General features: G+C 35.9%; 2 protein-coding genes across 4 annotated transcripts in view; one reads left to right on the top strand and one right to left on the bottom strand.

The window, feature by feature from the left end:
- The window catches only part of hiw (MYC binding protein highwire), a 116,200-nt gene that overhangs the window by 78,417 nt on the left and 14,231 nt on the right, over positions 1-23,552 (bottom strand). For all 3 annotated transcript variants that reach the window (XM_089645845.1, XM_089645846.1, XM_089645847.1), the window contains exons 24-30: positions 23,269-23,447; positions 22,902-23,139; positions 22,631-22,809; positions 22,272-22,550; positions 21,218-21,319; positions 20,858-21,018; positions 19,621-19,786 (exon numbers count right to left, since the gene is read on the bottom strand). In XM_089645845.1, the coding sequence (XP_089501971.1) occupies positions 19,621-19,786; positions 20,858-21,018; positions 21,218-21,319; positions 22,272-22,550; positions 22,631-22,809; positions 22,902-23,139; positions 23,269-23,447 (1,304 nt within the window). The remainder of the gene's footprint in view (positions 1-19,620; positions 19,787-20,857; positions 21,019-21,217; positions 21,320-22,271; positions 22,551-22,630; positions 22,810-22,901; positions 23,140-23,268; positions 23,448-23,552) is intronic.
- LOC149412423 (uncharacterized) lies at positions 5,626-16,348 on the top strand. The gene is made up of 2 exons (XM_089645849.1): positions 5,626-6,108; positions 12,733-16,348. The coding sequence occupies exons 1-2, from the start codon at positions 5,959-5,961 to the stop codon at positions 13,942-13,944; spliced, it is 1,362 nt and encodes a 453-aa protein (XP_089501975.1). The 5' UTR covers positions 5,626-5,958; the 3' UTR covers positions 13,945-16,348.

Here is a 23,552-nt window from a genome sequence, read left to right as displayed (position 1 = left end):
TATATTACATAACCCAACAATTACGTGTTAACAAATGTATGTAAATAATAAATAAAAAAAGAGGTATTTAATTTATGTAAGGTATTCATTTAAGGTGTAGTGACATTTGTTTAAAAGAAATGTTTTTAGTGATGATTTATATTTAAGTATGTCGGTTATTTGTTTGATGCTACGTGATGTTTGATGGTGCTACCAGAGAAGAGGGTAGAAGTACTACCAAGGAGCGGAGTAGGTACCTAGCAGTGGGAAGGGTTGATTTTTTTACACATTTCAGAATGTATTTTAAAGGTTACCTACCTGCCTAAATGATGTATAAATTTCAACAATTTGAATTAAAAATGATAAAAAGAAAAGGTGGCAATTTAAAAATACAGTAACATTTAAAAATATTTTCAGTATTAACCTATAAAAAAAACCTTTTTCCTATGATATACTAGAAAAACTGAGAAAACCACCATCTTTATCAAATAGGAATATTAAAAATGCATTAATATCACAATATATGAAACATTGTGATCTCTGACGTCACGCACGTTTTACATCCAATAATTTCTAGATACGCTCAACTATTTTCAGCTCATAGCGTCATTATTTTCATGATGTATGTTCAGTAAGAAAGTGTTCTGAAAAAATTATGTTCAATTCCGCTCTATTGTGGCATACAAATATTCTACTTATTTAAAAAAAAATACTATACTTAAAAACCAGAGATGTGCAAAATGGGTACCCAAAACCATTTGAAATGCAAAATGGAAATGGGTCAAAACGTTTCCATTTGAAAATGCAAAATGCAAAATGGTTTTTAGAAAAGCATTTCAAATGCAAAGTGCAAAATACCTATTTTCAAAATGCATTGAAAATGCAAAATGGTTTCTCAGGTCAAAAAATTAAAATAATTATAGAATTTTTAAACAATTTTGTCATAATAATGTACATCAATGCAGAACAAACATATTACATGATGGTTAATCCAAAAACACCACGACTAAAGATTATGAAACCACAAAAAAATTTACGCGGGACTAATGTTGCCAAAGTAAAAACATAGAAACTGCTATCTAACATTTAATATTACAGCGTCATGGCCCCATGTTCAGTATTTGAATCAGTATTTTTTGTAATGGTATCACTCAATTGCCAGGGCTCGTACCAGGGAGCAACTTGACAAATGTAAATTATCTCTCATAACGAGGTTGAGGACCGACTGATATTTGGGGCTTATGAAAAAAAGATGAGTAGAGATAGTAGGTAGGAAGAATGTTGCAAAAAAGAATTTAAAATGGAAAATGCATTGAGAAAAGCATTTAAAATGCAAAATGCAAAATGGTTTTTAGAAAAGCATTTAAAATGCAAAATGGAAAATACCCATTTTGCATTTCCATTTGAAATGGATTTATTTGAAATAAAGCACATCTCTGTTAAACACAACATGGTCAACTAGATAATAGTATAATATTTCGTTTGCCAGATATTCTGGACTTTATACTAGTAGCCCTCCCTACCGGCAAGATCATGAATCGATTCATGCGTTTAGATCCAGCAGTGATAATAACATTGCAGTACGTTCGTCTTTTCATCTGCAAGAAGCCGATAGAATAGTATGGTGTGAATTTCATAGATGGCGCTTTACTGGTTATAAAATTCCCCTTTCCTGCCAAAGTAAAATGCGATTTGTGGCGGAATATAAAATGAATTCCTGATTTGTTAAGGTTTATTATTAGGATTTTTAATGGTTGGAGAGAATGGGAACTGAGGAATTTTGATAACCGTTTCCAACATTTTGTATAAGTACTTATTAGTAGGTACACATTTCAGAGATGCATGTGATTTTGAAACACTTCGTCCAGTAACTTTTAGCACTTTCATAATAATCAGCGAGTGTCTGAGGGGGCCCAAGCCGCCCAAGCACGGGAGTGTGGTAGACAAGTTTGCCTCGCTGTTCCCTTGCACGCGCTCCATCACGTGTCGGTTTTTAGTGGCTGAGTCTATTGATGTGAGGCAAACCATCATTTTACAAGGTAATGGCTTGGAAGTACATTGGTAGTGGGCGAACGTAGCCACTACACATCCAAGCAACAACTGCGCGATATGAAAGTGAGTGGTATCACTGGACTGGAGCTACATCGCCTCATAAAAGACATCCCTTCTTTTCACTGCTTACAGGCGAATCCAATGTCAATTTATAAGTAATTAACAGGATTGAAAAATGGATGTTTACATGGTTGAGACTATTGTCAGGTAGACAGTGTTTTAAGTATTTTGGATCTCCAGATCAGATGTGGCTGCCGAATTTAACAGTATTTGACTCTGTGCCGAAACAGACGGTTCGATAGATTCGATAGAGTTCTATAGATTCATCACCACGGTTCGAATTCGTAAATCGTGTTTCAACTACAGGGTTTTCCAATAAGAGGTGTTATTTTGATATTCAATCGTAAAAGATCAATGGTTTCGTTGCTTGGGTGGCACGTAGCGCCCTCTTGTTGAAAGTAAACGTTGTCCTGATCAATACCATCCAATTCCGTCCATAAAAAAATTATTAGCAGCAGGTTTTATTTTTCTGGACGATGAATTAGTAGCTTCATGTGAAGATTTGGGTAGTATTTTCATCAGAATTAATTAAAATATACTTCCAAAAAGTTCCGAAAAGTTCAATTTTCTAGGTCTGCTAGGGCAAATTCGACCGTAGGTCCGTCCCATACTGCTGGGGCCGCACTCCGCATATTTTTTGTACGCGCCTTTTTCACTTGCGTCGTTTGCGATTCCGACATTATTTTATAGTAAACGGTTCAGTCTCTTCAAGACGCATGTTCATTCCGTCCCTTCCTCAAAAATAGCTCTAGATGACAAAGACCATGAGAGAAATTATTTTCCCCTGTGCGGAGTTAATGTATAAAGTATTACTTCAAATTTCCACTGTGGCTTAGAAAAATTAAGATTTGGTAAAACTTCAAGAATTCCGTTCTAACATTTAAACTTGTGACAGACCACGCTATAAGCGCGCTAAATTTTTGTGGCTTTGCTTATTTCAGCGTATCGCTCGCCATACATTCGCATTGGTAGATTGATGCGTATAGCGTAATGTGTCGCCTACCTTAAAACTATGCATAGGATAATATTTTAATTTGGCTGTACAACAAACAAAGATGTCACTTCCACGAGGGCTGGTCATTCCTTCGGAAACAGGCACTCGGTACTCCAAGTGAACAGGATAGGTAAAACACGACTAAACCGCAAGAGACGTCACACGCGGTTCTTTAAATGAAACATCATACACTCTTGACCTACATAACTTTATTCAATCGAACTACGCATCATTTCTAATAATAATAATGTAAGTAGTGTAAGTTTTCGGGAATCAAAGAAGCCGGATCCAGGTTGGTACCTAACGTGGCGTGCTTAGTTTACGTCCTTGCAAAAATAATGGTAATAATCCCATTTCAGAAGGGCATTTCTTGGCATTTAGGTGTAAAAGATTGCGGTACACTAAACTAGCCATTTAAAAAAATATGGCGCTTATTTAAAGGGCGTCACTCCCACTAAACAGGGTACAGGATATATCCTGAGCTTATTTGGAATAAAAATGTAGATTTGTCATGTTGTTCTAACAATGAATAAAAACAAAACAAAATTCTTTCGAATACCGCTAGGTTACAATTTTTGGCCAGCCAACTAAACGATCCCCGCGCCATCCCCGATGCTGCGAGTAATGGATACAAGGATATTACATTTTTTCTATACTTTATAGATACTTCCACACCTTCCTTCTTCGCCATATCCTTCACCTCCCCACTACCTTCTGCCCCTCAACATACCCCAATTGGGGATGACAACGGGCTTCACTGTCTATCACTGGCTTCGGCCAGCTGGGAGCAGTTGGGAGTCTTGTGCGGTATTCACATATAAAATAGCAAAATAAGGAATTAAATATGTGGTGGGGATCAAAGTATTGGTAGTAAGATATGGTTTGTGTAATAAGTTACCGTTAAGTAGCAGTTCAGTTGACTCTATTAGAAACTGATTTTACTACAAAAATAAAAGCTTACTAAATCCACACGTGTGGACGGCACTTATCACTTTTCCCAGGGCTGTGATTTAGTTACACATATCACTGTCCTTGCTACTGGCTACAAGCACTAGCTTTTAGGGACGGTGCATGCCACCTAGTACAAGTGGGTTGGCGGCTGGCCTATAGTTCTAGCCAGTGAAGAAATTTAAAAGAAAAACATGTTTTTGATTTTAGAAAATAATGATATATTTTTTTTGCATTACAGATTGATGCAATCCTATTACAATATACATGAAATATGCAAAGCTTTAAATAGCTTCTAATAACCGATATTTTAGAGTTCTGCCTATAATGACTTTTGAAATCTTCAAGGCCAATGTTGAAAATGTCAAGAGACCTAGAAGTATAATTTAGCAGCACCATACCTCTTGTCATGCTATGCTGGGCCATAACGTCCGTTCTTCCGTGTGGAATACAGAGCAAGTCGTGGCGTCGACCCTGACGGTAGTTGTTCGGTTCCTTTTTACTCCGAATAAGCTTATTTAAAGTAGGTCGGGTACGTTCTGTCACATACTGCACACACCTATGACGTGTGATGTTTGCACTGAGAAACATAATACTTTATTTAAAAACGAGTGACTAGTGAGTAGGTATTGAATTGTGGGTGGGAGATAATAGGCCACCGGCCACTGGCCGAGTCACGTTAAATAGTGACACGCGAATTAACGAACTCGACTGCTATGAGGACCTCTGCTGACCCTGTGACGTCACATCGCCCGTAGCACGGGTCCACGGGACGATGGCTCTGGCAAGAACTAACGAGGAATAATGGAAGAACGAGATATTTTTTAGTGTGATTCCGCACAAGTTCTAGCTGTTCCGGTGTGACTAGGGCATGCTAGGGAATGTTCAAGGCCGAATGTTTTTGTGGAGGTTATAAAGTTACGGGCTATTTAGATCTAGTCACTAAACATAACAAGAGATATTTGATGATGACGCTGAACTGACGCTGTCTTCCAGTCTTTAAAATGGGAAATTTTACAATTTTAACGAATTAAATAAAGGTTTGACTGGACAGATTTTATACTAAATTAAATACTACATCACAATTGACAGTAATAATATTATAGACAAGTACAAAACTCTGCAGAAATGTGCGAGGCTGCCAAAAACATGGCCCGGACGCCCACGTAGGATGCAGGGACCAAAAGAGGAAGACGTATTATTCAAGCGTAATGAATGAGATAAACGAATTATGTAAATACACGTTTCGCTGAAATAAGTCCTTCCATACAAGTATAAGATTATTATCATCTCACAGAGAGCTGCAGTGACCTCACTTGCTTTTATAGTTTTAGTGCTACTCTGAACATTGTGAACACAACCTACATTATAAACAAACGCGGAGCGAGATTCTCACTATGAATACGATAATTATTCCTAAATCTGCATGAAGGTATATTACCTATGCATAGTGTTTAGTGACAAGACGATGTAGAGACAGATACTCAGCAAGTGAGCGTTAAATGCAGGTACAATGATTAATCCAGATATATATCGCAAACAAAACAATCAAATCCTTATCTATGGAAGTGTTATTCTATCAAATACCTAGTATTGCATAGTGCGGTCGTCGTTTCTGATGCACGCTTCGTAGTGAGCACACTGTGTGATGTATGGTCAGACATACGAACGTGTAATGTACGTCAACGGCTGAAACGGAATTGAAACAAATATATTCTCGTTCGTACCGCGGTAAATACAATATCTGACTCGGGTCTAGAGTGGTATACGTAATCTCGCGCAGCGCGCACGCCCAGTGCCCGATAGCTGATAAGCGCGTTGAAAATATTTCACAACATCGCTGATAAGTGCTGATTACCGGTGAGTCGGTGAATAGGTGAGCAGTTCAGTGATAGACAGTATAGAGACGCGGTCATCCCATCAACATGTCTCTGGCACGCGCGCTGGCGGTCTGCGCGCTGCTGACGGGCTGCCTGGCCATCCTGAGCCCGGGGTCAGGCCCCTGTTCCCAGCTGGGGCCTTGCGCGTGCGACGGCTACGGGAGGGTCATCTGCAGCTGTACGCAAGATAACCAGGTGGGTCCTGTGCGTTTATTATTATTGTCCCACCGCTGAGAGTTTCGTTGTAACTTCCCTTCCATTTCGAAACAGGGATACGTTATAACTTTCAACGAAACCATTAACGGTGGGTATGTCTTCACCTTTACTTTTATTGCTATTTAATGAATACTAACAACGGCGAATTGTGTTATTATATTTTATGTGCCATTTTATTACCACATCTTCAATGTCGAAAATAAATAAATATTAGCGGCGATGGTTAAATTTGTATTGTACAGATAATATATTATTATTGCTGAGATGTTGTACAATATGCGAATGAGCGCGACAATGTTAAAACAGCTGCAAAAAGGAGTGACATCAGAAGATAAACAATTTTTTTTAAGAGCGAGTGTTTAGTATCTACAAATAGAGGTAAATATGAAATGGTGTCTCCATTTTACTATTATTAGTTTACTCGGGAGCGAGAGTGAGTCAGAAATCGCCAAAACACAAAATAGACGATGATAATATTTGCTGGCGAATTTCGCGCTATCGGCAATATTTACGATTGGTTTGCTGTTTACTTCAAGTTGGATTTAGTCAAAACAAATTAAAATTTAAAAATAACTCTGATACAGATAGCAACTTCAGACAGATCCCAGGGAAACAACTTGCCTGCACAACTAATACGCCTTCCAGTGACGGGCTTGTGACTTTTGTCTTGCCAGAGGGCATCGTTTGAAAAAAAACACACATTTCGAAATACACATTGTTTATTTTCAAGGTGGGGCGCTTCAAACATGCGAAATAATAATGTAAATTCGGCTGTCTGTCTGTAGATAATTCACGTTCTCTGCTTGGAAATTTTATAAAATTGGAACTGATTGTGTGAATTTATTCATTTAAGCTATAAAGTGGGTACTTACTCATATTCAGAAAATTATTTAATTTTTATTTATTAAAAATTCTTTAAGTATTTGAAAAGCGAATGTTTTTCGTTTTAATTTTTTAAATATTCGTGATTTTTCAAGTTTATTGACAGTGTTCAATCTTTTATAAAGAAAATGGACAATATTTGTTTTTGTAAGACAATGATCGCTAGGCAAATTCTAGTGTACTAGGACATATTAATAATTATTAACTTTTTTCAATCTTATCATAAAAAAGTCACCAACGTTACCTCTGTTCGCCATAATATAATTCTAGCTAATTAAATAATGAACGTTGCGAATAAATGTTATATTTTTTGTTGATCTCATAACCTGCTTAAATAATTCACAATAAAAAAATATGTATTATTATATACTACGAGTATGGGTTATAGATAAAAATAGATATTAATTATGGGGTAGAACTAAAAATAATTATAGTACTTACCTAATGCTGTGTATTGGAGGATTTATGAGTTAGTTATGCACTCATGTAAAACTGTTTTAAATGTATTTTTTTCTTGTTTTGATTTCTACGTAGATAGATAACAATCAATTTTACTACATGCACATTTATAATACAGGCAACATAATAATATCATGTTACTTATTTGTGCCTACTTTTAAAAGTGAAGGTCTGAGAGCTGTGATGTTGATAGTAGTAGACATTTTGCATTATAGAATGTCGGATTATTAAACATATCTCTAAATAGTATAAAATAAAGTCGCTATTCATGTATTTCTGTTTGTGCGTTTAGTTTATATTTATATTTTTATCACTATCATTTAGAGAATTTCTTCCGGAAGGTTTATATATTTATAATCCATGCATATTATATTTATGGAAAGTAGAGAACAATCGATATTTTTAAATCAAGTCGTATAAATATATTTTAGACTGCTCACATTTCAAACGCTAGTGAAACCTTATAGGTACTACGGAATTGTTTTTATATCCACTATATTGATTAATCTTTATAACGTAATTGGTGTACATTATGAATACCACAAAATATGCTTTAGATAAATTGAAGGTTTTCCTATCGTTTCGCTTCAGTAGAATACAAATAAAATTAAAAAAATTACTCAATAAAAAATTTAAATGACTACTACTAAAAAAGAACATTTTTAAATAGAAATATATGAACGCGTAAAGGAAACAACTTTTTAAAAATGCAGTATTATAGCTAAGATTATCTGTGACAGTTTCACTTGATTAACTTTTTTACTTTCTTATAAAATTATTCACAAAATAAATAAACCAGTTTTTTGCTTAAAATCGAACGTTTCTAGACTCATCTTGTCAAGCGATTTTAATGCTTATTACCTACGATATAAGGTATACCAAAAATATACACATTTTTGGCTTGTAGCTTCCATTACAGAAAAGTCCGTGATGGTATATTTCTATCTACTAACCCGCAGCAATGCTGGGTACACGTCAGCTGGTATTGAATACGTGCTGGTCCATAATATATGTGGTTCAATCAAAATTGCACAAATTGTGAATTTTTTACCTCTTATCTCACAACTTTTTGCCGTGACTTATACTCGTATCTTATAACAGAGTGGGAGGTATCTATTCTCAGAATCGCCCTGGAGAAAGAAAACCAATAAACATATGTTGTGACTTATATCTTATAAGAGAGTGATACTGAGCGTATCTTCCAGAGTGGGAGGTATTCTCAGAATCTCCCACCACTAATCATAACGTTGTCTGAAATAACTTTAACTGTGTTTGGTAACAAGATCTGAATATTTAGTCACTGAAAACATGGACTTTGACTAACTTAGGCTGGGTTGTTTCAAACTCTGGTAACATTTAATGACGGGATTGCAGACCGTTTTCTGACAAACTTTTAGTAAATTCCCAATAAATCGGAACACGTGTTCATGCACCTGCCTTGATATTAATGCAAAAATATTATAATTTTTGTGAAGACATATTCCGACATCGTGATAATATATTTGTATTTTACCAAAGGTTCACCAGGAAACCTATTAATTCATTCGTTAAGAGCCTGCAATCCAGTTTTTAACCGGATTACGAATAATTTTAAGAAATTCTTAATATTTTTGAAATTAGCTATAACTTTGTGGTTATTCATTATAAATAAATGAAACCATGTGACTTTTTTGAACCACTATATATTTATCTATATAAATAAAAATGTAAGTTTTTTAATCAACGCACACCGATTTAGGGAAAAAAATATATATTCATATATGTATAGTATATATTTTGTCCTGAGGAAAGAACGGTTGTTACGAAACCGGTCGACGTTTATTATAAAATAAATATATAGTGGTTCAAACAAAATTACTTCGTTTCATTTAGATTCTTAATAAATTAGCAATACTCATTTTTCTCCGTGCGAAAACCGATTCTCGATTTTGAACAAATTGTGGTCTGTTGACAGGCAAGACAACATGGCCGTTATAATACTTGACAGCTGATTGATAGAATACCAAGAACATCATTTAGTGAACAAAAAAATATCATTAAATAAATGTGACTTCCCAACACGCAACACCAGGGTTGCCAACTCAACTTCGTTAGAGCTAGACTTAGCTCTAATTTGAGGCCGTCAGCTCCAGAAAAGTGTCTTAGTTTTTACTTCGTTTTTTAAAATTAATGCAAATTCAGGGGAAATTTCAAATATTATAAGAAAATTTTCTTATATTTTGCGAAAATGTCGAATTCTGATACCTTTGTGGGGAATTGTTTCTCTTGAAATCTTCCAGCCACCTCCCCCTAAAATAATATAGGAAATAAATAAATAATCCCGTGAATTCGGAAAAACACGACGGGGGAATGATCCTTTGAAATTCCCTTTAAAAAAAATGTGGGGAATATTTTAACCTGAAATTCGCTAGCCACCGCTCCCCCTAATGGATTCGAAAAATATTGTGGGGAATCCAGTACTGAGCAAATGAAGAATACCCCATACAAATCCATTCTGAAATCTAGGGAAATTTCGGGCACACCATCACTGTTTCGGGCCAAACTTAGGCTGTAGAAGGTTTTAGGTCTCAATCTTAGTATTCCAAACAGATTTTAGAAATATTTTTATTATTTTGATACCGGGCAATTGAAATAAATAACACCTTTTAAATTATATTTTGTAGACATTGTTTAAGTGAGTGAACCAAATACTTTGAATCGGGAGTTAGTTACCATGTCAAGAGTTACAATAACAGGAGAGTATGTACGAACCAATGTACGAATGTGAATTAGGCAAAGAGTGTTTGTCAAGACCGAGTTGTTTTGCGGTAAATCCTCTCAGCTTACCCCCTCGGGAAACGCTATGATGGTCGTTTAGTTAGTTAGATATTTGTTGACTACCTTTTAGGAGTTTTGAGTTGGTCATTTGGTCATTAAGGCATACCTTAATGAAGGTGATGTCTGGTACCATTTGTATTGTATTACAGTCATTGGGATTAAATTTCTTTCACTGAATCGTTTTGCACAAGGCTTAGTGAGTCAATTCAATCGGGGATATCACTAGGTAAGTGTTTATATTGTATACATATATAGGTCTACACTCTTTCAAGACCTTGGCGAAAACACAAATTCAAAGCTATCGTAACAATGTGAGAAATTAAAAACATCAATAATAACCTTAAACATATCTTAAAATAAAAGTAATTCCGATGTAAACTGAATATTCATTTAGACTTTTATAAAAAGTCGATAGGCGTCCGATGGAAACAAAAATCCGAGACACTATTTGGTCACAAACCAATTATTTAGAACTTTGTTCTCATTCAAAAAGAAAGCACCCAAAAATATACGAAAAATTAGTTGTGAGATAATATTGTTAATTTTGAATTTGAAATACGACATCGACAAAAATGACGTATAATAACTAGATCCCAATGGCCGAGTGGTTAAAGGCGTTATCCTGGTAAGATCTTGGGTTCAATTCCCAATTGAGACCGTTACATTTTTTCTGTGTCTTGTTCTGTTTCATGTTTCGTTTAGATTTATTAGTATTATCTTCTTCGACAATGATAAAAAGGGTAAAAACAAGTAGGTACCGTAAGGAGTCATTGAATACCCAAAAAATTGCGGTGGTGACCTGATTAATATTTTACGAATATTACGGATTACCCACTCGACTTGACATCATTATTGTGGATAGTGGATACCTACTTTATTACACTCGCGGTTTAACCTGACAGAAGAATAGGCAATTCAAGTAGGAACGACTTGCTTTGTAAATAGAATGATGAATTAATTGTTATGTTTTTCCAATGAAGAGGTTTGTCGATAGAACTGTGTAGTGGGTGAGTTAGTGTGCCCGAAGTATGGCTAATTTTATCTTTCTTCTGGCGAATTTACATAATATTCTAAATTATTTTTTGAGCAGATAATAACCATGTCATAACAGTGTCTGAGATTTAGGAGTCGAAATATTAATTAATAAAATAATTTCTCATATTATACAAATATTATGATATCATATCCCTTTCAGACCCGAGCTTTATTGACAGTTTTTTTTAAATTTTATTGTAATAGTATGAATAAGGGTAATAAAATAAGTTTTTTTTTCTTTTACTAATGAATTTTCTTGGGAAAAGCAATACTAACAATTGTGAGTACTTAGTCTCAACAGTGCTAAAATAAGGTATCGCTAGAGCAAAATATGCATAGGTAAAAATCATTTATTATTGGCGATGAATTTCAAGAAACAGTCGACATCGTTTGATCACAGTTTATGTATTTGGTTCAAGATCTCTTTGAACATCCCTCTAGTCATATAATATGTAATTTACCCTGCTAAATAATATTTTTCAAGTTGCTAACCATGCTCACAATCGATCAAATCCGGTCCCAAACCTATAGAAGCATTTTCACCATCCGAAATTAAGTATTGAACTTACCCTCACAATTGTGAGTACAGGGTCCAAAATGGTTAATTTGTATTACCTAGTTTTAATTTGTATTATGTATACATGGTGTTTAATGATTAACTGGACTTACCTTAACCATTAATAACATACCTTAACCTTACCTTAACGGGCATTAGCCTAGAATGGTAGTTAAAAAAATGTAACATGTAAACATTTATTAAATAATAAAAAATAATAAAATAATTATTCGGAGTAAAAAAACAGAAATGAAATTTTTGTCTCCGGTGATATGTTTTATATATTTGATCTATTTGAATTTCGATTTTTGCCTCGGCAGATAGGCTCGTTGTCGATGACATTGCGTTCTATCAACTTTTGATGACAATCACACATACACATGCGGACATATACGAATTTCTCAGAAATTGCATGACATTACAGCAGTTAACGTACAAAATAAATGTTTGTCCTACCCAACCGGGATTTGGCGCAGTACTTAATGCAGTTGACTCCAATCGATGGGGTGGAAGGTGCGACCCTCAATCAAACCGAAAAAATCTTTGAAATTGGCTACTAGCTGGCCCAAGAGATGATTGAAGATGTAAGTTTAGTAAAAAAAAATATTTTTTAAAGGTTGATTTAAAAAGAAAATTATTTTCCAGATACTAACAATAAAAGTTCTTTCACATGTAGTATTGAAAACAAAAACTTAAATTGTTTACCGGAGGCCAAAATTTCGTTTAGATATTTTACTTTAGGTATATAATGTCAAAGATCACTGGTTAAAGTGAGTCAAGTCCCTTGTACACTAAATTTTGGATTCTTTGTCTTTATGGATATATTTATTGTTTACTTTGGGAATTTTTTCCAGGCAGTGACGATTAACCCGGAAGGGGTGCCATCCACGACCACCCAAATCGAAGTGAGTGACTGCGATCGCGTCTCCTTTACGGCGGGGGCCCTGAGCCACCTGCGCGAGCTGCGCCACATCAGCGTGCGCGGGGCAAGCCGCCTCAGCCTGGGCGAGGAGTCCTGGCACTGGGCCGCGCTCGACCCGGGTGCCTACACGCCCGGCCTCAAGATACAAGTGTCCGGCTCGCACATGCCCGACATACCCTCGCACGCCATCTCCGGCCGCATCGATAGCATTCTATTCAATTCCACAACCATAGAAAACATCAGACCTTTCGCCTTCTCCAAACTAGTCGGTCTCAAGTCCATCGAGTTTGTCAACTGCACTATAGCCAACTTAGAGACGCAAGCCTTCAAGAAGTTTCCCGTCGACTCCTTCGTGTTGAAGGGCTCCACGTTTCGAACTCTACCGAGCAGGACTATCTCTGATTTGGAAATTCGGAAGATACTTCGAATCGATGATGTCAGCGCGGAGTCGATACGGAGTAGTGCATTCCTGCTGTCGGGTTCTAGGAACTTCCACTTGGAGAACAGCCGAATTGAGACTATAGAAGGAGATGCCTTCAGGGTGGTGGCAGCGGGACCCGTATTTATAAAGAACAACGTTATAGAACATTTGAATGCCGGCGCTTTCGCTGGCTTTACGGTTCCAGGTCAGCTGACCGCCCTATCCGGACCCATGGAGTTGCATTTCGTCAACAACACCGTTACGTCCTTCCAGCAGGGTTCCTTGAGAATCAACCAGAGCAGCTACAGCCTGGTGCTGAAGGACTTGAAGCTAAACGTGCTTTGCGAGTGCTCCCGCGGCGCTTGGGGGGCTTTTCTGCAAGACGACAGGAGCGTCTTGTGCGCCACGGAGAGCCCCTTCGGGCCCAACAGAGTCACCTACAAGTATGTGTATTTGTACGAAGAAGAAATGTGTTCCAACAAGGGGTACAGATGGACAATCATCGCCATCGTGAGTGTGTGCTCCCTGATAGCGGTATTAGCGGTGGTGCTCGCGATGGTATTCATCGTGAAGAAGAGCAACAGGAACGGCTTCTCGTGGATTAACAGACTCAAGGGCCAAGACAGCAAATTGTCCGTTATATTACCCGATGGGAAGACGTACCGCGAGACAGAACTGCATGTGATCGTAGAAAGGGCTGATCTCCTAACTACAGACTTATAATAGGCGTACGAATGTGCTATTATTTATTTATTGCCAAATGTGGAACTGAAGTAGTGTTCGTTCAGTCTTAAAAATGTGATTTCTAATTACTGGTAAAATGCAAGTTATTGACGCCAGCACAGTGTATTAAAAATAACTAATAAGCTTTATTCTCTAAAAGAGATAGTTATTAAAGTAGCTATTTATAATTACTCAATGTGCCTATACCTAGAAAGTTACAAAAAGTATTTTTAAGATAAGATTGTTTTATACTTGTATTTATGTTATTTTAAAAAGTACAAAAACCCTTTTAAAGGAATACTAAATATCTTGTGCTCTGTTTTAATGAGGTTGTCAGCTCTGACATTCATTTTCCACCAACACCGTTGTCTAATTCGGTATCGAATTCATTTACAAAACCATCTAAGCATATTTATTTATTTATTTGATACTGGCTCCTGAACGTAGCATCGCCCGAATCATATCCGTCAACACTTGACCATAGAAGTTGTTTTATTTTCATCTCAAATAATTTTGGGTTAGTATGCCGTGTTCGCTCTCTCCTTCTTTAGATAACATTTCGGACAGCGTTACGGTGTCCATCATCAGGGCACATGTTTAGATTGTGGTGAGGTGTGTTTTTATGTATGTACAAGTGATACCGAATTGCGCGCGTTAATCCTCTTTGAAATTTGTCCTTCACATTCAAACTTCTTTCATTCGTTTTAAACAAACAAGGAAAAACAACTTTTTCCGTGAAATAAATCGTCGGTATTTTGATACTTAAGAGGGGATACCCAAAAGAAACCGATCTAATGTTTCGGAGGCTTAGTTTTTGTAGTACGGGTTCTGCCAGTAGAACCGTGTACACCAGGGGTGCTCAAACGGTCGATCGCGAATGCTTTTTGAGTCGATCTCGAGAAAAATTTCCCATTTTTCATGCCTTCTTTTTATTATTTATTTGTAGCTTGTAGCAGACTGAGTTACTGATTTTAGTGTTCTGGAACAGCTGGCAAATTTCGTATTCGCAATTTTCGGGTCAACTTACTTGTGCGAGTCTGCATTTTCTGAAATGAAGATAATTAAGTCAAAATATCGCAATCGACTAACTGACGAACATATGTCATCGTGCTTGCGATTAGCACTCGGTAATTACGTACCATCGTATGAAAAGTATGCTGAGGACATGCAGTGCCACGTTTCAACATGCAAAGTCATTATTTAGTTAAGTTTGGAAACCAGAACTCGTTTGTTTTTTGCAAGAACCAATAAACTTGCAATTTTGAATAAATATAAGTTTTTTCATCGACTTTTTAGTGCAGACCTCCACCTACCTTGTCTAAAAAAAATGCGTATTGCGAACTAATTTCTGTCGTTCCTCCAAATTCTATGTGGATTCGTGGCCATGCAATTATGCAACGTCCCTATATATAAACTTATACCTGCGCCACGATACACCCTACCTACATAGACGACAATCCTGCATCACACATACTTGCAGCCTCTCAGAGTCGATCGATCGGAATCTAATAATATTGAGGTAGATCTCCAGCAGTTCAAGTTTGAGCACCCCTGGTGTACACCTTTTCTCAGTCAGTGTGCTAGGCGCTAGACACTGCGCTGGAGAATTCGTCCTTAGTCCTTAGAAGTGAGCACACAAAACAACAGTCACTAAAAACATGACACAAAAACTAAGCCCCCTCAACATCTGTTCGGTTTTTGAGTACCCCCTCGTACATAGATTTATATATAATAATACAATATCGCCTTCAATACAATATCTTCCTTCAACTTCCTTGCAAAGCGTTAAATAAAAAAAAGTTTTAACATAAATTTGACTTAATATATGATGTAACACCGATTTTAAAATTAAAAATTATGCACTCGGACCATAGTGCTATTTTAAAAATGCTTTCATTTTCCTATTAACCATTTTGGTGTTGCCATTTAAATTCTTTTAAAAGTTCTCAGTGCCATCAATTTTCGTCCATTATTAAATGCCAAACTGTATTAAATTTATATTATATTATGTCTACGATTTTTTAGTACTTTTTAAGTGTATTTTAATAATTTATTTAAAGGAATGAACAAAATGTATTTATCCATAGTAGTTCTTCCTTCCAAAATTAAACTTCTATGGAGAGATCAGGATGGAAACGACATTTTGAGACGAAAACAATTGTTAGTGGTTTATTTATGTTGTTGACCAATAAATTTGCAACAGAGTATTTTGTAAAAAAATCTGCTGGTGTTTGTCTTGCGAGTTTTATTTGGAAAGACAAAATAAAACTATGAAAAACTCTACAGCAAACAGAAGATATTATGACGTACTTCCCTCGTGGTTTGTGGATTGTGTAATATCTACATAAAAAAAATTCGTCACTTAAATCATACATGTCCCGTTCCTTAAATATATATATATATATATATATATATATATATATATATATATATATATATATATATATTATATTTACCAAAAGCAAGCACTTAAAAAAGGACTTGGTTCCTTTCATGGCCTTGTAATGTGTCATTATTGTCACGACATACTCGAAATCGATATGAAATACGTAGAGACGGATAACTTAGTCAGTTTTGTGTAGTAAAATAAATATTAATTGTGTACATACCTTTATAAAAATTTTAGTCATTAGAATAAATTATTTATTACAGTCCTACAAATTTTGACAAATAATATTGTGGTAGATCATTTAATATTGCAAACACAAACATTGTATTTTTTAGGAAAGCAATAAAGCAGTATTATTAAGTCACTAAAGAGATTTTTTTAAAGGAAAAACCGCACAAGCCCCAACTGCTCCCAACTGTCTGGAGCTAGAGAGACTATGGCATCCCCAATTGGGGTAAGTTGTGATATTGAAGGAAGTGGGGAGGGGAAAGAGATGGGGAAGAGGAAGGTGGTGAAGTACCTGGCTATTCAGATTTGGTCACCAAACACGGCTAAAGCAACATTTCAATTCTGAATGGTGGTCTTACACCAGGGCGATACTGAGAGTATCTTCCACTCTAAAAAGTACCGATAGAATTGATTTGTGGGCGGGGCTATGTGACACTTTCATCAAACATTTTCAAATATAGAAATTCTTTCTTGAACAGATAATCAATTTCATTGGCCTGTCTGGGATTAGGAGTGAAAAGGTCTTATGTAAACTTGAGAGATCTGCGATCACACGTTTTAGGAATATTTGTTCAGTGCTTAAGAAGTATTTACTAACATAATATGTATAATCAAACACTTGAGATGCCCATCGAGCCATCACCATGAAAAATCACCTTGTTTAGACCAGCTCCATAAACGCATACACCTGAACTGTATTTACAAGATTTTCGGTCAGTTTCAATTCACATGAAAATCAACCAGATGATGAAAGGCGGTGTGTTCTTACAAAGGAAAGCATTTTCAGTAGTTTTACCAATTTGCCACGTAGCGAATAAATGTAGAATCAAATAAATACCAATTATAAATCAGAAAAGTTATCTTTAAAGAAGTTTGAACAGTTATGTAAATTTAAAAAAATGAGCCAATTTCATGTATGAACCCAGTTCAGTTGTTTTAAAATATTTAAAAAAATATATAAAATAGCTTTTGATAAAAATTAATAAAGAGAATATGCACAAATTTAGATTATTTAAAAAAATGATGTCACAAGCAAAAAACATGGATTGATAAAAAAATGCATGCAATTTCCACAGAGGAAAAGAAAATGTGATTCAGAATAAATCCAGGATAATTAATGCAATGGTTTACTATCTACCTAATGCCGTGTTTTCGTCTGGAAGGGTTTAAGGTTTGATGATAATTTTAAAGAACATCTTTTTTAGGGTTGAAAATCATCATGCGAGATTTCTAGAGAGCGTAAAGGTGTTTCTATCAATCGAGTAGGTATAAAAAAAATAGTTATGAAAACTAAAAAACTTGACCGCCCCATATTTTTATAAGTACTGCGATTTACCCGATGCTGACCCCTAGTTTAGAATAAATGGATTTAAACAGTAATTATGTTATTTTGTGCATTATGTATATAATAAAATAGTTTTACTTAACAATAAAACGTATATTATGCACCTAACATCATTTAAAAGCTTTATTGAGAGAAGCATTCTCAAATTCCATTTCACGTTGGCCTTTCCGGCTCGTTTTTAGTACCTCGTGTCTGACGAGTGGTCACCAGATGCCATTCAAAACCGCAACCCACATAACTTTTGTCTATGGAATTTTTAATATTCAGCGTTTTGAATTCCGTCGTTGGCGTTTTCGTTTCGGGAGAGCTCCGATTTTTTAACGATTTTTCCCGAAAAGTGTATAATTATTTCAACAGAGATTCCTAGTTTAGACCCTAAGGATTTAAAGAGAAATTATGTTATTTTGTGCATTCTTGTGTGTGTAATATGTATTTTCTGTTCATAACTTCGATTAGAAAAGCATGGTATTTGGACCATTAATTTGCGCAGCAATCTATCTATATAAATAAAACTGAGAATGTTTGTTTATTCAAAATATTAAATCTCAGAAAGTTCTTCACAGATTGCCTTGAAATTTTGACTCAACCTTGCATTCGAATACCCATATGTTTTTATATACCAATATAATATAGATGTCTGTGACAGGTAAAAACATGCTTTTTTTGAAAAACAGCGTCATTTGTTGGACGTAAAAGTAACATGTGCTAATGTTTCTTTATCTCCTCAGACAGACTGACCCACAGTAACGCGTGGTGGGGACAATTAGTATCAAATAGGATAACGAGAACCAGTTTTAAAGAGTTTCCAATAAAAGATTCACCCATTTTTTCAATTTTTTTATTTATTTATATTAACTCCACACAGGAGGCCCTGAAGAAAATAATTTCCCTCAGGGCCTATGTCATTTTTGGGGATGCTGTGTGGAGGGTCTTTTTGTGGAGAGGAAGGAGTGAACATGGGTCTTGAAGAGTACCATGTTGTAGGAGGGAGGAAACACAGAGGCCGCAGCTCGTTCCACAGCCGAGCCGTTGAACTTAAGAACGAATCGTAGAAGCGACCCGTTTTCATGTGACAAATGTCAACCGTGTACAAATGTTGGGCGCGCGTTTGGCGTGTATCCCGACTACGCACCGGTGCCGAAGGGATCAATGACGCTAGTTCCTCAGAGCATCTTCCATTGTAATACCGATAGAACAAGGACAGTATACCTACCCGAAGGACAGCATACCTACCCATTATGCCCATGCAACTATTGATACTTATATGTTACAGCCATACATATGTGTAAACATTAAAACACCATCCGATAATTGGATGCCCGCTTATATTTGAAGGTCTGGTATAATCCCGAAGAAATCTGGCTCCGGTCTTTTAGACCCGGCCAAAAGTAGTCAAAAATAACTTATGCGTTCAGATTTTGTTTACGTAAGATGCTCTATGGGGATGTTATTGTAATCAAATCATAAATTTATAAATGGTCATCAGGGATGTAGAGAAATGACCACAGCACCAGTTGATTCGGAGAAAATCAATGTCCAGATCATCGAGATCAAAGAACACATTACCATTTAACTAAAAAATTTAAAATATGCCAGACATGGCTCGCAACCGAAAGTTTGCACAATTTAATGACTGGATTCTCGAAAACTCGCTGCATGAGAGAACAGAACTGCAGGTGTCTGGAAGATTTGGTAATGACAAGTTGACACTCACCGAAAGCCTATCTGTCCGCTGAGGGCTTGTTGCACGGACGGGAGCTGATCGAGGGCGAGGCCTCTTGAGAGGATGACGCTGTTCTTTTCATCCAACAGTTCACTCTCAGGAGCCGCTAACTGGTCCATCTCTTCAGATTCCAGAACCATATTGCGCCCAAAGGAATCTGTTCAAAATAATCACTTTGTTAGAATGGTACACAGATATGTTAATGCCAATTTTAAAAGAATAAATTTGTGTTTGTCATTAGGTAGAGGCAATTAAAAAAGAAATGCTTTCCTATTACAAATCAAAGTGGAACAAAATGTAATTATCAATTCAAGATTGTTCTAAATCACAAATGTTTGTATATTACAAAACAAATACATGTTATTTAGGTTATAGTTGCGTACAAACATATTGTGTACAATATTATGGTCACATTACGCATATTTATTTGAAATTAGTAAAATTAGCAATTCTATTCAGAAGCAAAAGGATATAATTTATGTTAACCCAGTTAACAGAAAATTGACACTTCACTCCAGTTTATTTGTAATGCTTTCCATGCAAATTTGCTTACAAAGATTTTGCTCAACTCATTAATTATTATAGTGCTACCACCAAGAGACTGCCTGTGGCAAAATGGGCAAATTGGTAAATTATTAATTAAGTATTTGAATTTTTTTTTTTAATTAATATAATTTTTGTTAATCAAAAGTAAACTGTATCAATTGGTTTATCCCCTCAAGGCTAGACAATACAGTATCCGGTGATCGGATAACTCGTCAATATGACAATTTAAGACAACTTTATAAAGTCATGAAAACTGATGAAAGAAAAACTAGGTTAAATAGGTTACGTATGTTAGTTTTACAGGTTAGTTTTTACTGACTTTATATCACTTTATAAAGTGATATAGAGTCATGAAAACTGATGAAAGAAAATCTAGGTTAAATAGGTTACGTATATTAGTTTTACAGGTTAGATTTTTAATAGTTTTTACTGACTTTATATCAGCTTTTAAAGTGGTCTTGAATTGTTATTAGGTATGTATGTTGAGTTACCATAGTGGTTCATATTAAAACATGTAGTACAAACCATCAAAATGTATTACGCATTAATTGTATGTTTTTATGATGAATGTAATAAAATTTATTTTAAAATGTATTGAGTGGTTATATTAATTTAGGATTTGACTAAAGGAGTTCCATCCAAGCGCTTCTCCTTTATAAAGCGTATCAAAGGATTTATTTACCCATTCCGGTGAAGAAGTGGTTGTTGATGTTGGGGTTGATGAGGGCAGCGGCACACTTGCCGGCTGCGTGAGCCATTTCCATCTCCAGGCGGGAAAACAGAGCTTCACGCCGCACCACGGGGAAGTCTTCATAGCCAATGACCAAGCACTGGAAGCCGTACCTGAAACAAGGCATAACGATTAAGCCATTATTACACAACCTTAAGGAGTTGTTGTTTAGATAAGCAATGATTTTATTGATGTGATTAAATTGGTTTAAAAACAGGTAGGTACCCACTCTAGGTTTTGAAATCCACCTGACTGCATGCTGAGACTATCTTCTTCAACTTCTTAATGTAACGTTAAGTGCAAAGTATTCACCTGTTGAGGTTATCATCCTTGATATAGTCCGAGGCTGTTTCCATTGAGAAGAGAAGTGTGTTTCCAGGAACTATGAAGGATTTCTGGGGCCAATCTGCTTTCCTGTAAATATGACGAATATTCATTACTTATCGCAAAATTAGTCAGTAGTTTATATATTTAAGATATTTATTTATAAGATTATGCTCAACTGTTACGAATCCATCACAAAAAGTAATTCTGGCATGCTATTTGTCGGCTGAAATAATTTTTTTTAATTTTTTTTAATTTATCTTATTTATTTATTAATTCAAACGCCCTGATGGGCTTTTACATGATACGTATTTTACATCATTCACTGCATAACACAGTAACAACACAAGGTTTTTTTTTTAAAACATCAACAAAAAAATAACTAAATATTTTAGGTTCACAACATATCTACAAGAAAACAACAAATATACGCTATCGCTCTTTAAATATTAAAAATGTCATTTAGGTATCTCTTGAACACAGGCAAATTTATATTAAATGTGTCGATATTTGAGGTGAATTTGTTTCTAAGTGTGTGAAAGCGGGAAATAGATGGGAAAATTTTTGGAAGTGTTGATTGTATACATATAGGACGGTAGTTTTTTTTATGTCTGTGTCATCACTTTTTTGAAAATAGGGGTAATAAAACTAGATTTCCAACGGGTTGGAAAATGTCCAGAAGAAAGTAAGTGGTTAAATAGTGCTGCTAGTGGATCTGATATTGCATGTGTAATCCGGCAGAAATAAAGTCGGATTTTATCAACAATAATTTTTTCTCATTAATGTAAAATGTCCATTGCACTCCGAATACATGAAATTGTTGCCTCTCTCAACGGTTCTTGGTCGGTATACAACCATAATTGCAGCAAAACAAAGTACAAAAGTTCCCAGTGCAAAATCTCACAATTAAAGTTTGAGATCTTGGCTGAAAGTAATAATTTTTAACTGAGATGGATTCGCATCAATGTTATGTACCCTATAAAAATCACAAAAGTAAAATAATAAGTGTGGAGTTATTATAAAAATACAAAACATTACTCACACATTGGACATCTTATGTAGAAGTGGCTCAAAGACATCTCCAGTGGGGGAGTAGATAAATCCATCATCATCAGTCCATTCGGTTTCAGAGCGGCGTTCTACGTAGCGATTATTTCGCTTGGAGTTATGGAACTGCACAAAGTTGTCCAAGCCAGGAGTGATGGGAATCAGGTCTCCGCGGGCATGCATGAAGATGGTGAGCGAGTCTTCAGGCTGTGAAGTGCCGCTGCGGGGGTCCAGTTCTAGCACCATCCATCTCACACTGGCAGGAAATGCCACTCTGAGGAAAAACACAGGGTTTCAGGCACATAATACATTATAACATTATGTATATTGCACACAGAGTTCAGGTCTACATACTTTTGGTTTGTTATCGAAGCTGCTTTGTAAGGATGTTCACTCTCCACCTTGATGTAGTGTGTGGTAGTCGTGTTCCAATGAGGCTGGATGGCATTGTTGGATTGTTGCTGCTCAACAACATTTAGTGCAGCTACGGATGGTAATATCTCATTCAAGAGCTGCAGCGTTTCTACGCAACTCTGAAAATTACAAGTTTAACCAAATTATGATATTACTGTAAATATGAGGTAGCTGGAGTAAAACTGAACATAAGGCAGAGTGCTATACACACCTCTGGGTCATTTAGTTGGGACAAGTAAGCTAGCGTCAAAGGAATCAGCGTCGTAAAGCAGGGAGAGTTCTGTATGCCATCAAACAGCAAAACATTGGGCGTCAGGGCTGCTCGTAAATCTAGCAGCAGGAAGGAGCATCTCTGAAGGATCTGGCAAGCCACCTTCAGAGTGTCACGATGGGTGATCTTCACGTCTTCGTCAGCATTGCCTCCTGCAAGCAGGTAATTATCTCTGCTCCTGAAAACAACGTAGAACCCATTAGAAACATTTTTTAACTGTGTGCAACATTAAAAAAATTGAAGTAAAGTAATTTATCCAAGTGTATAATTGATATTCAATTATATATTTTATACAATGGGGACATACCTGAAGTAGAGTAATGAGGGAATTTGGCCTTGTGATACATTTGTACCATTTTGGGAGAGACCACTGCGTGTGAAATTGAAAACAGTTCCATCCGGACCTTTCACACTAGAGATTCCCTGGTCTCCATTCTTAGTCGGAGCTCCTAGATTCCAGAACCTTATTGCGTATCTCAAGTTGGTCTGCAATAAAGGCAATTAGGATAGTTTCATATAAATGTTGTATAATATTTAAGTATTTTTATATAATAACTTCAAAACATAAAAATTAAAACAATATTTTGTTTA

The sequence above is a fragment of the Hesperophylax consimilis genome, chromosome 23 (genome assembly GCF_061612785.1).
Source record: "Hesperophylax consimilis isolate HC1 chromosome 23, BYU_Hcon_1.0, whole genome shotgun sequence".
Taxonomy (NCBI): Eukaryota; Metazoa; Arthropoda; class Insecta; order Trichoptera; family Limnephilidae; genus Hesperophylax; species Hesperophylax consimilis.
Note: the sequence above shows the minus strand (reverse complement) of the source record. Positions and strands in the feature narration are given on the sequence as shown.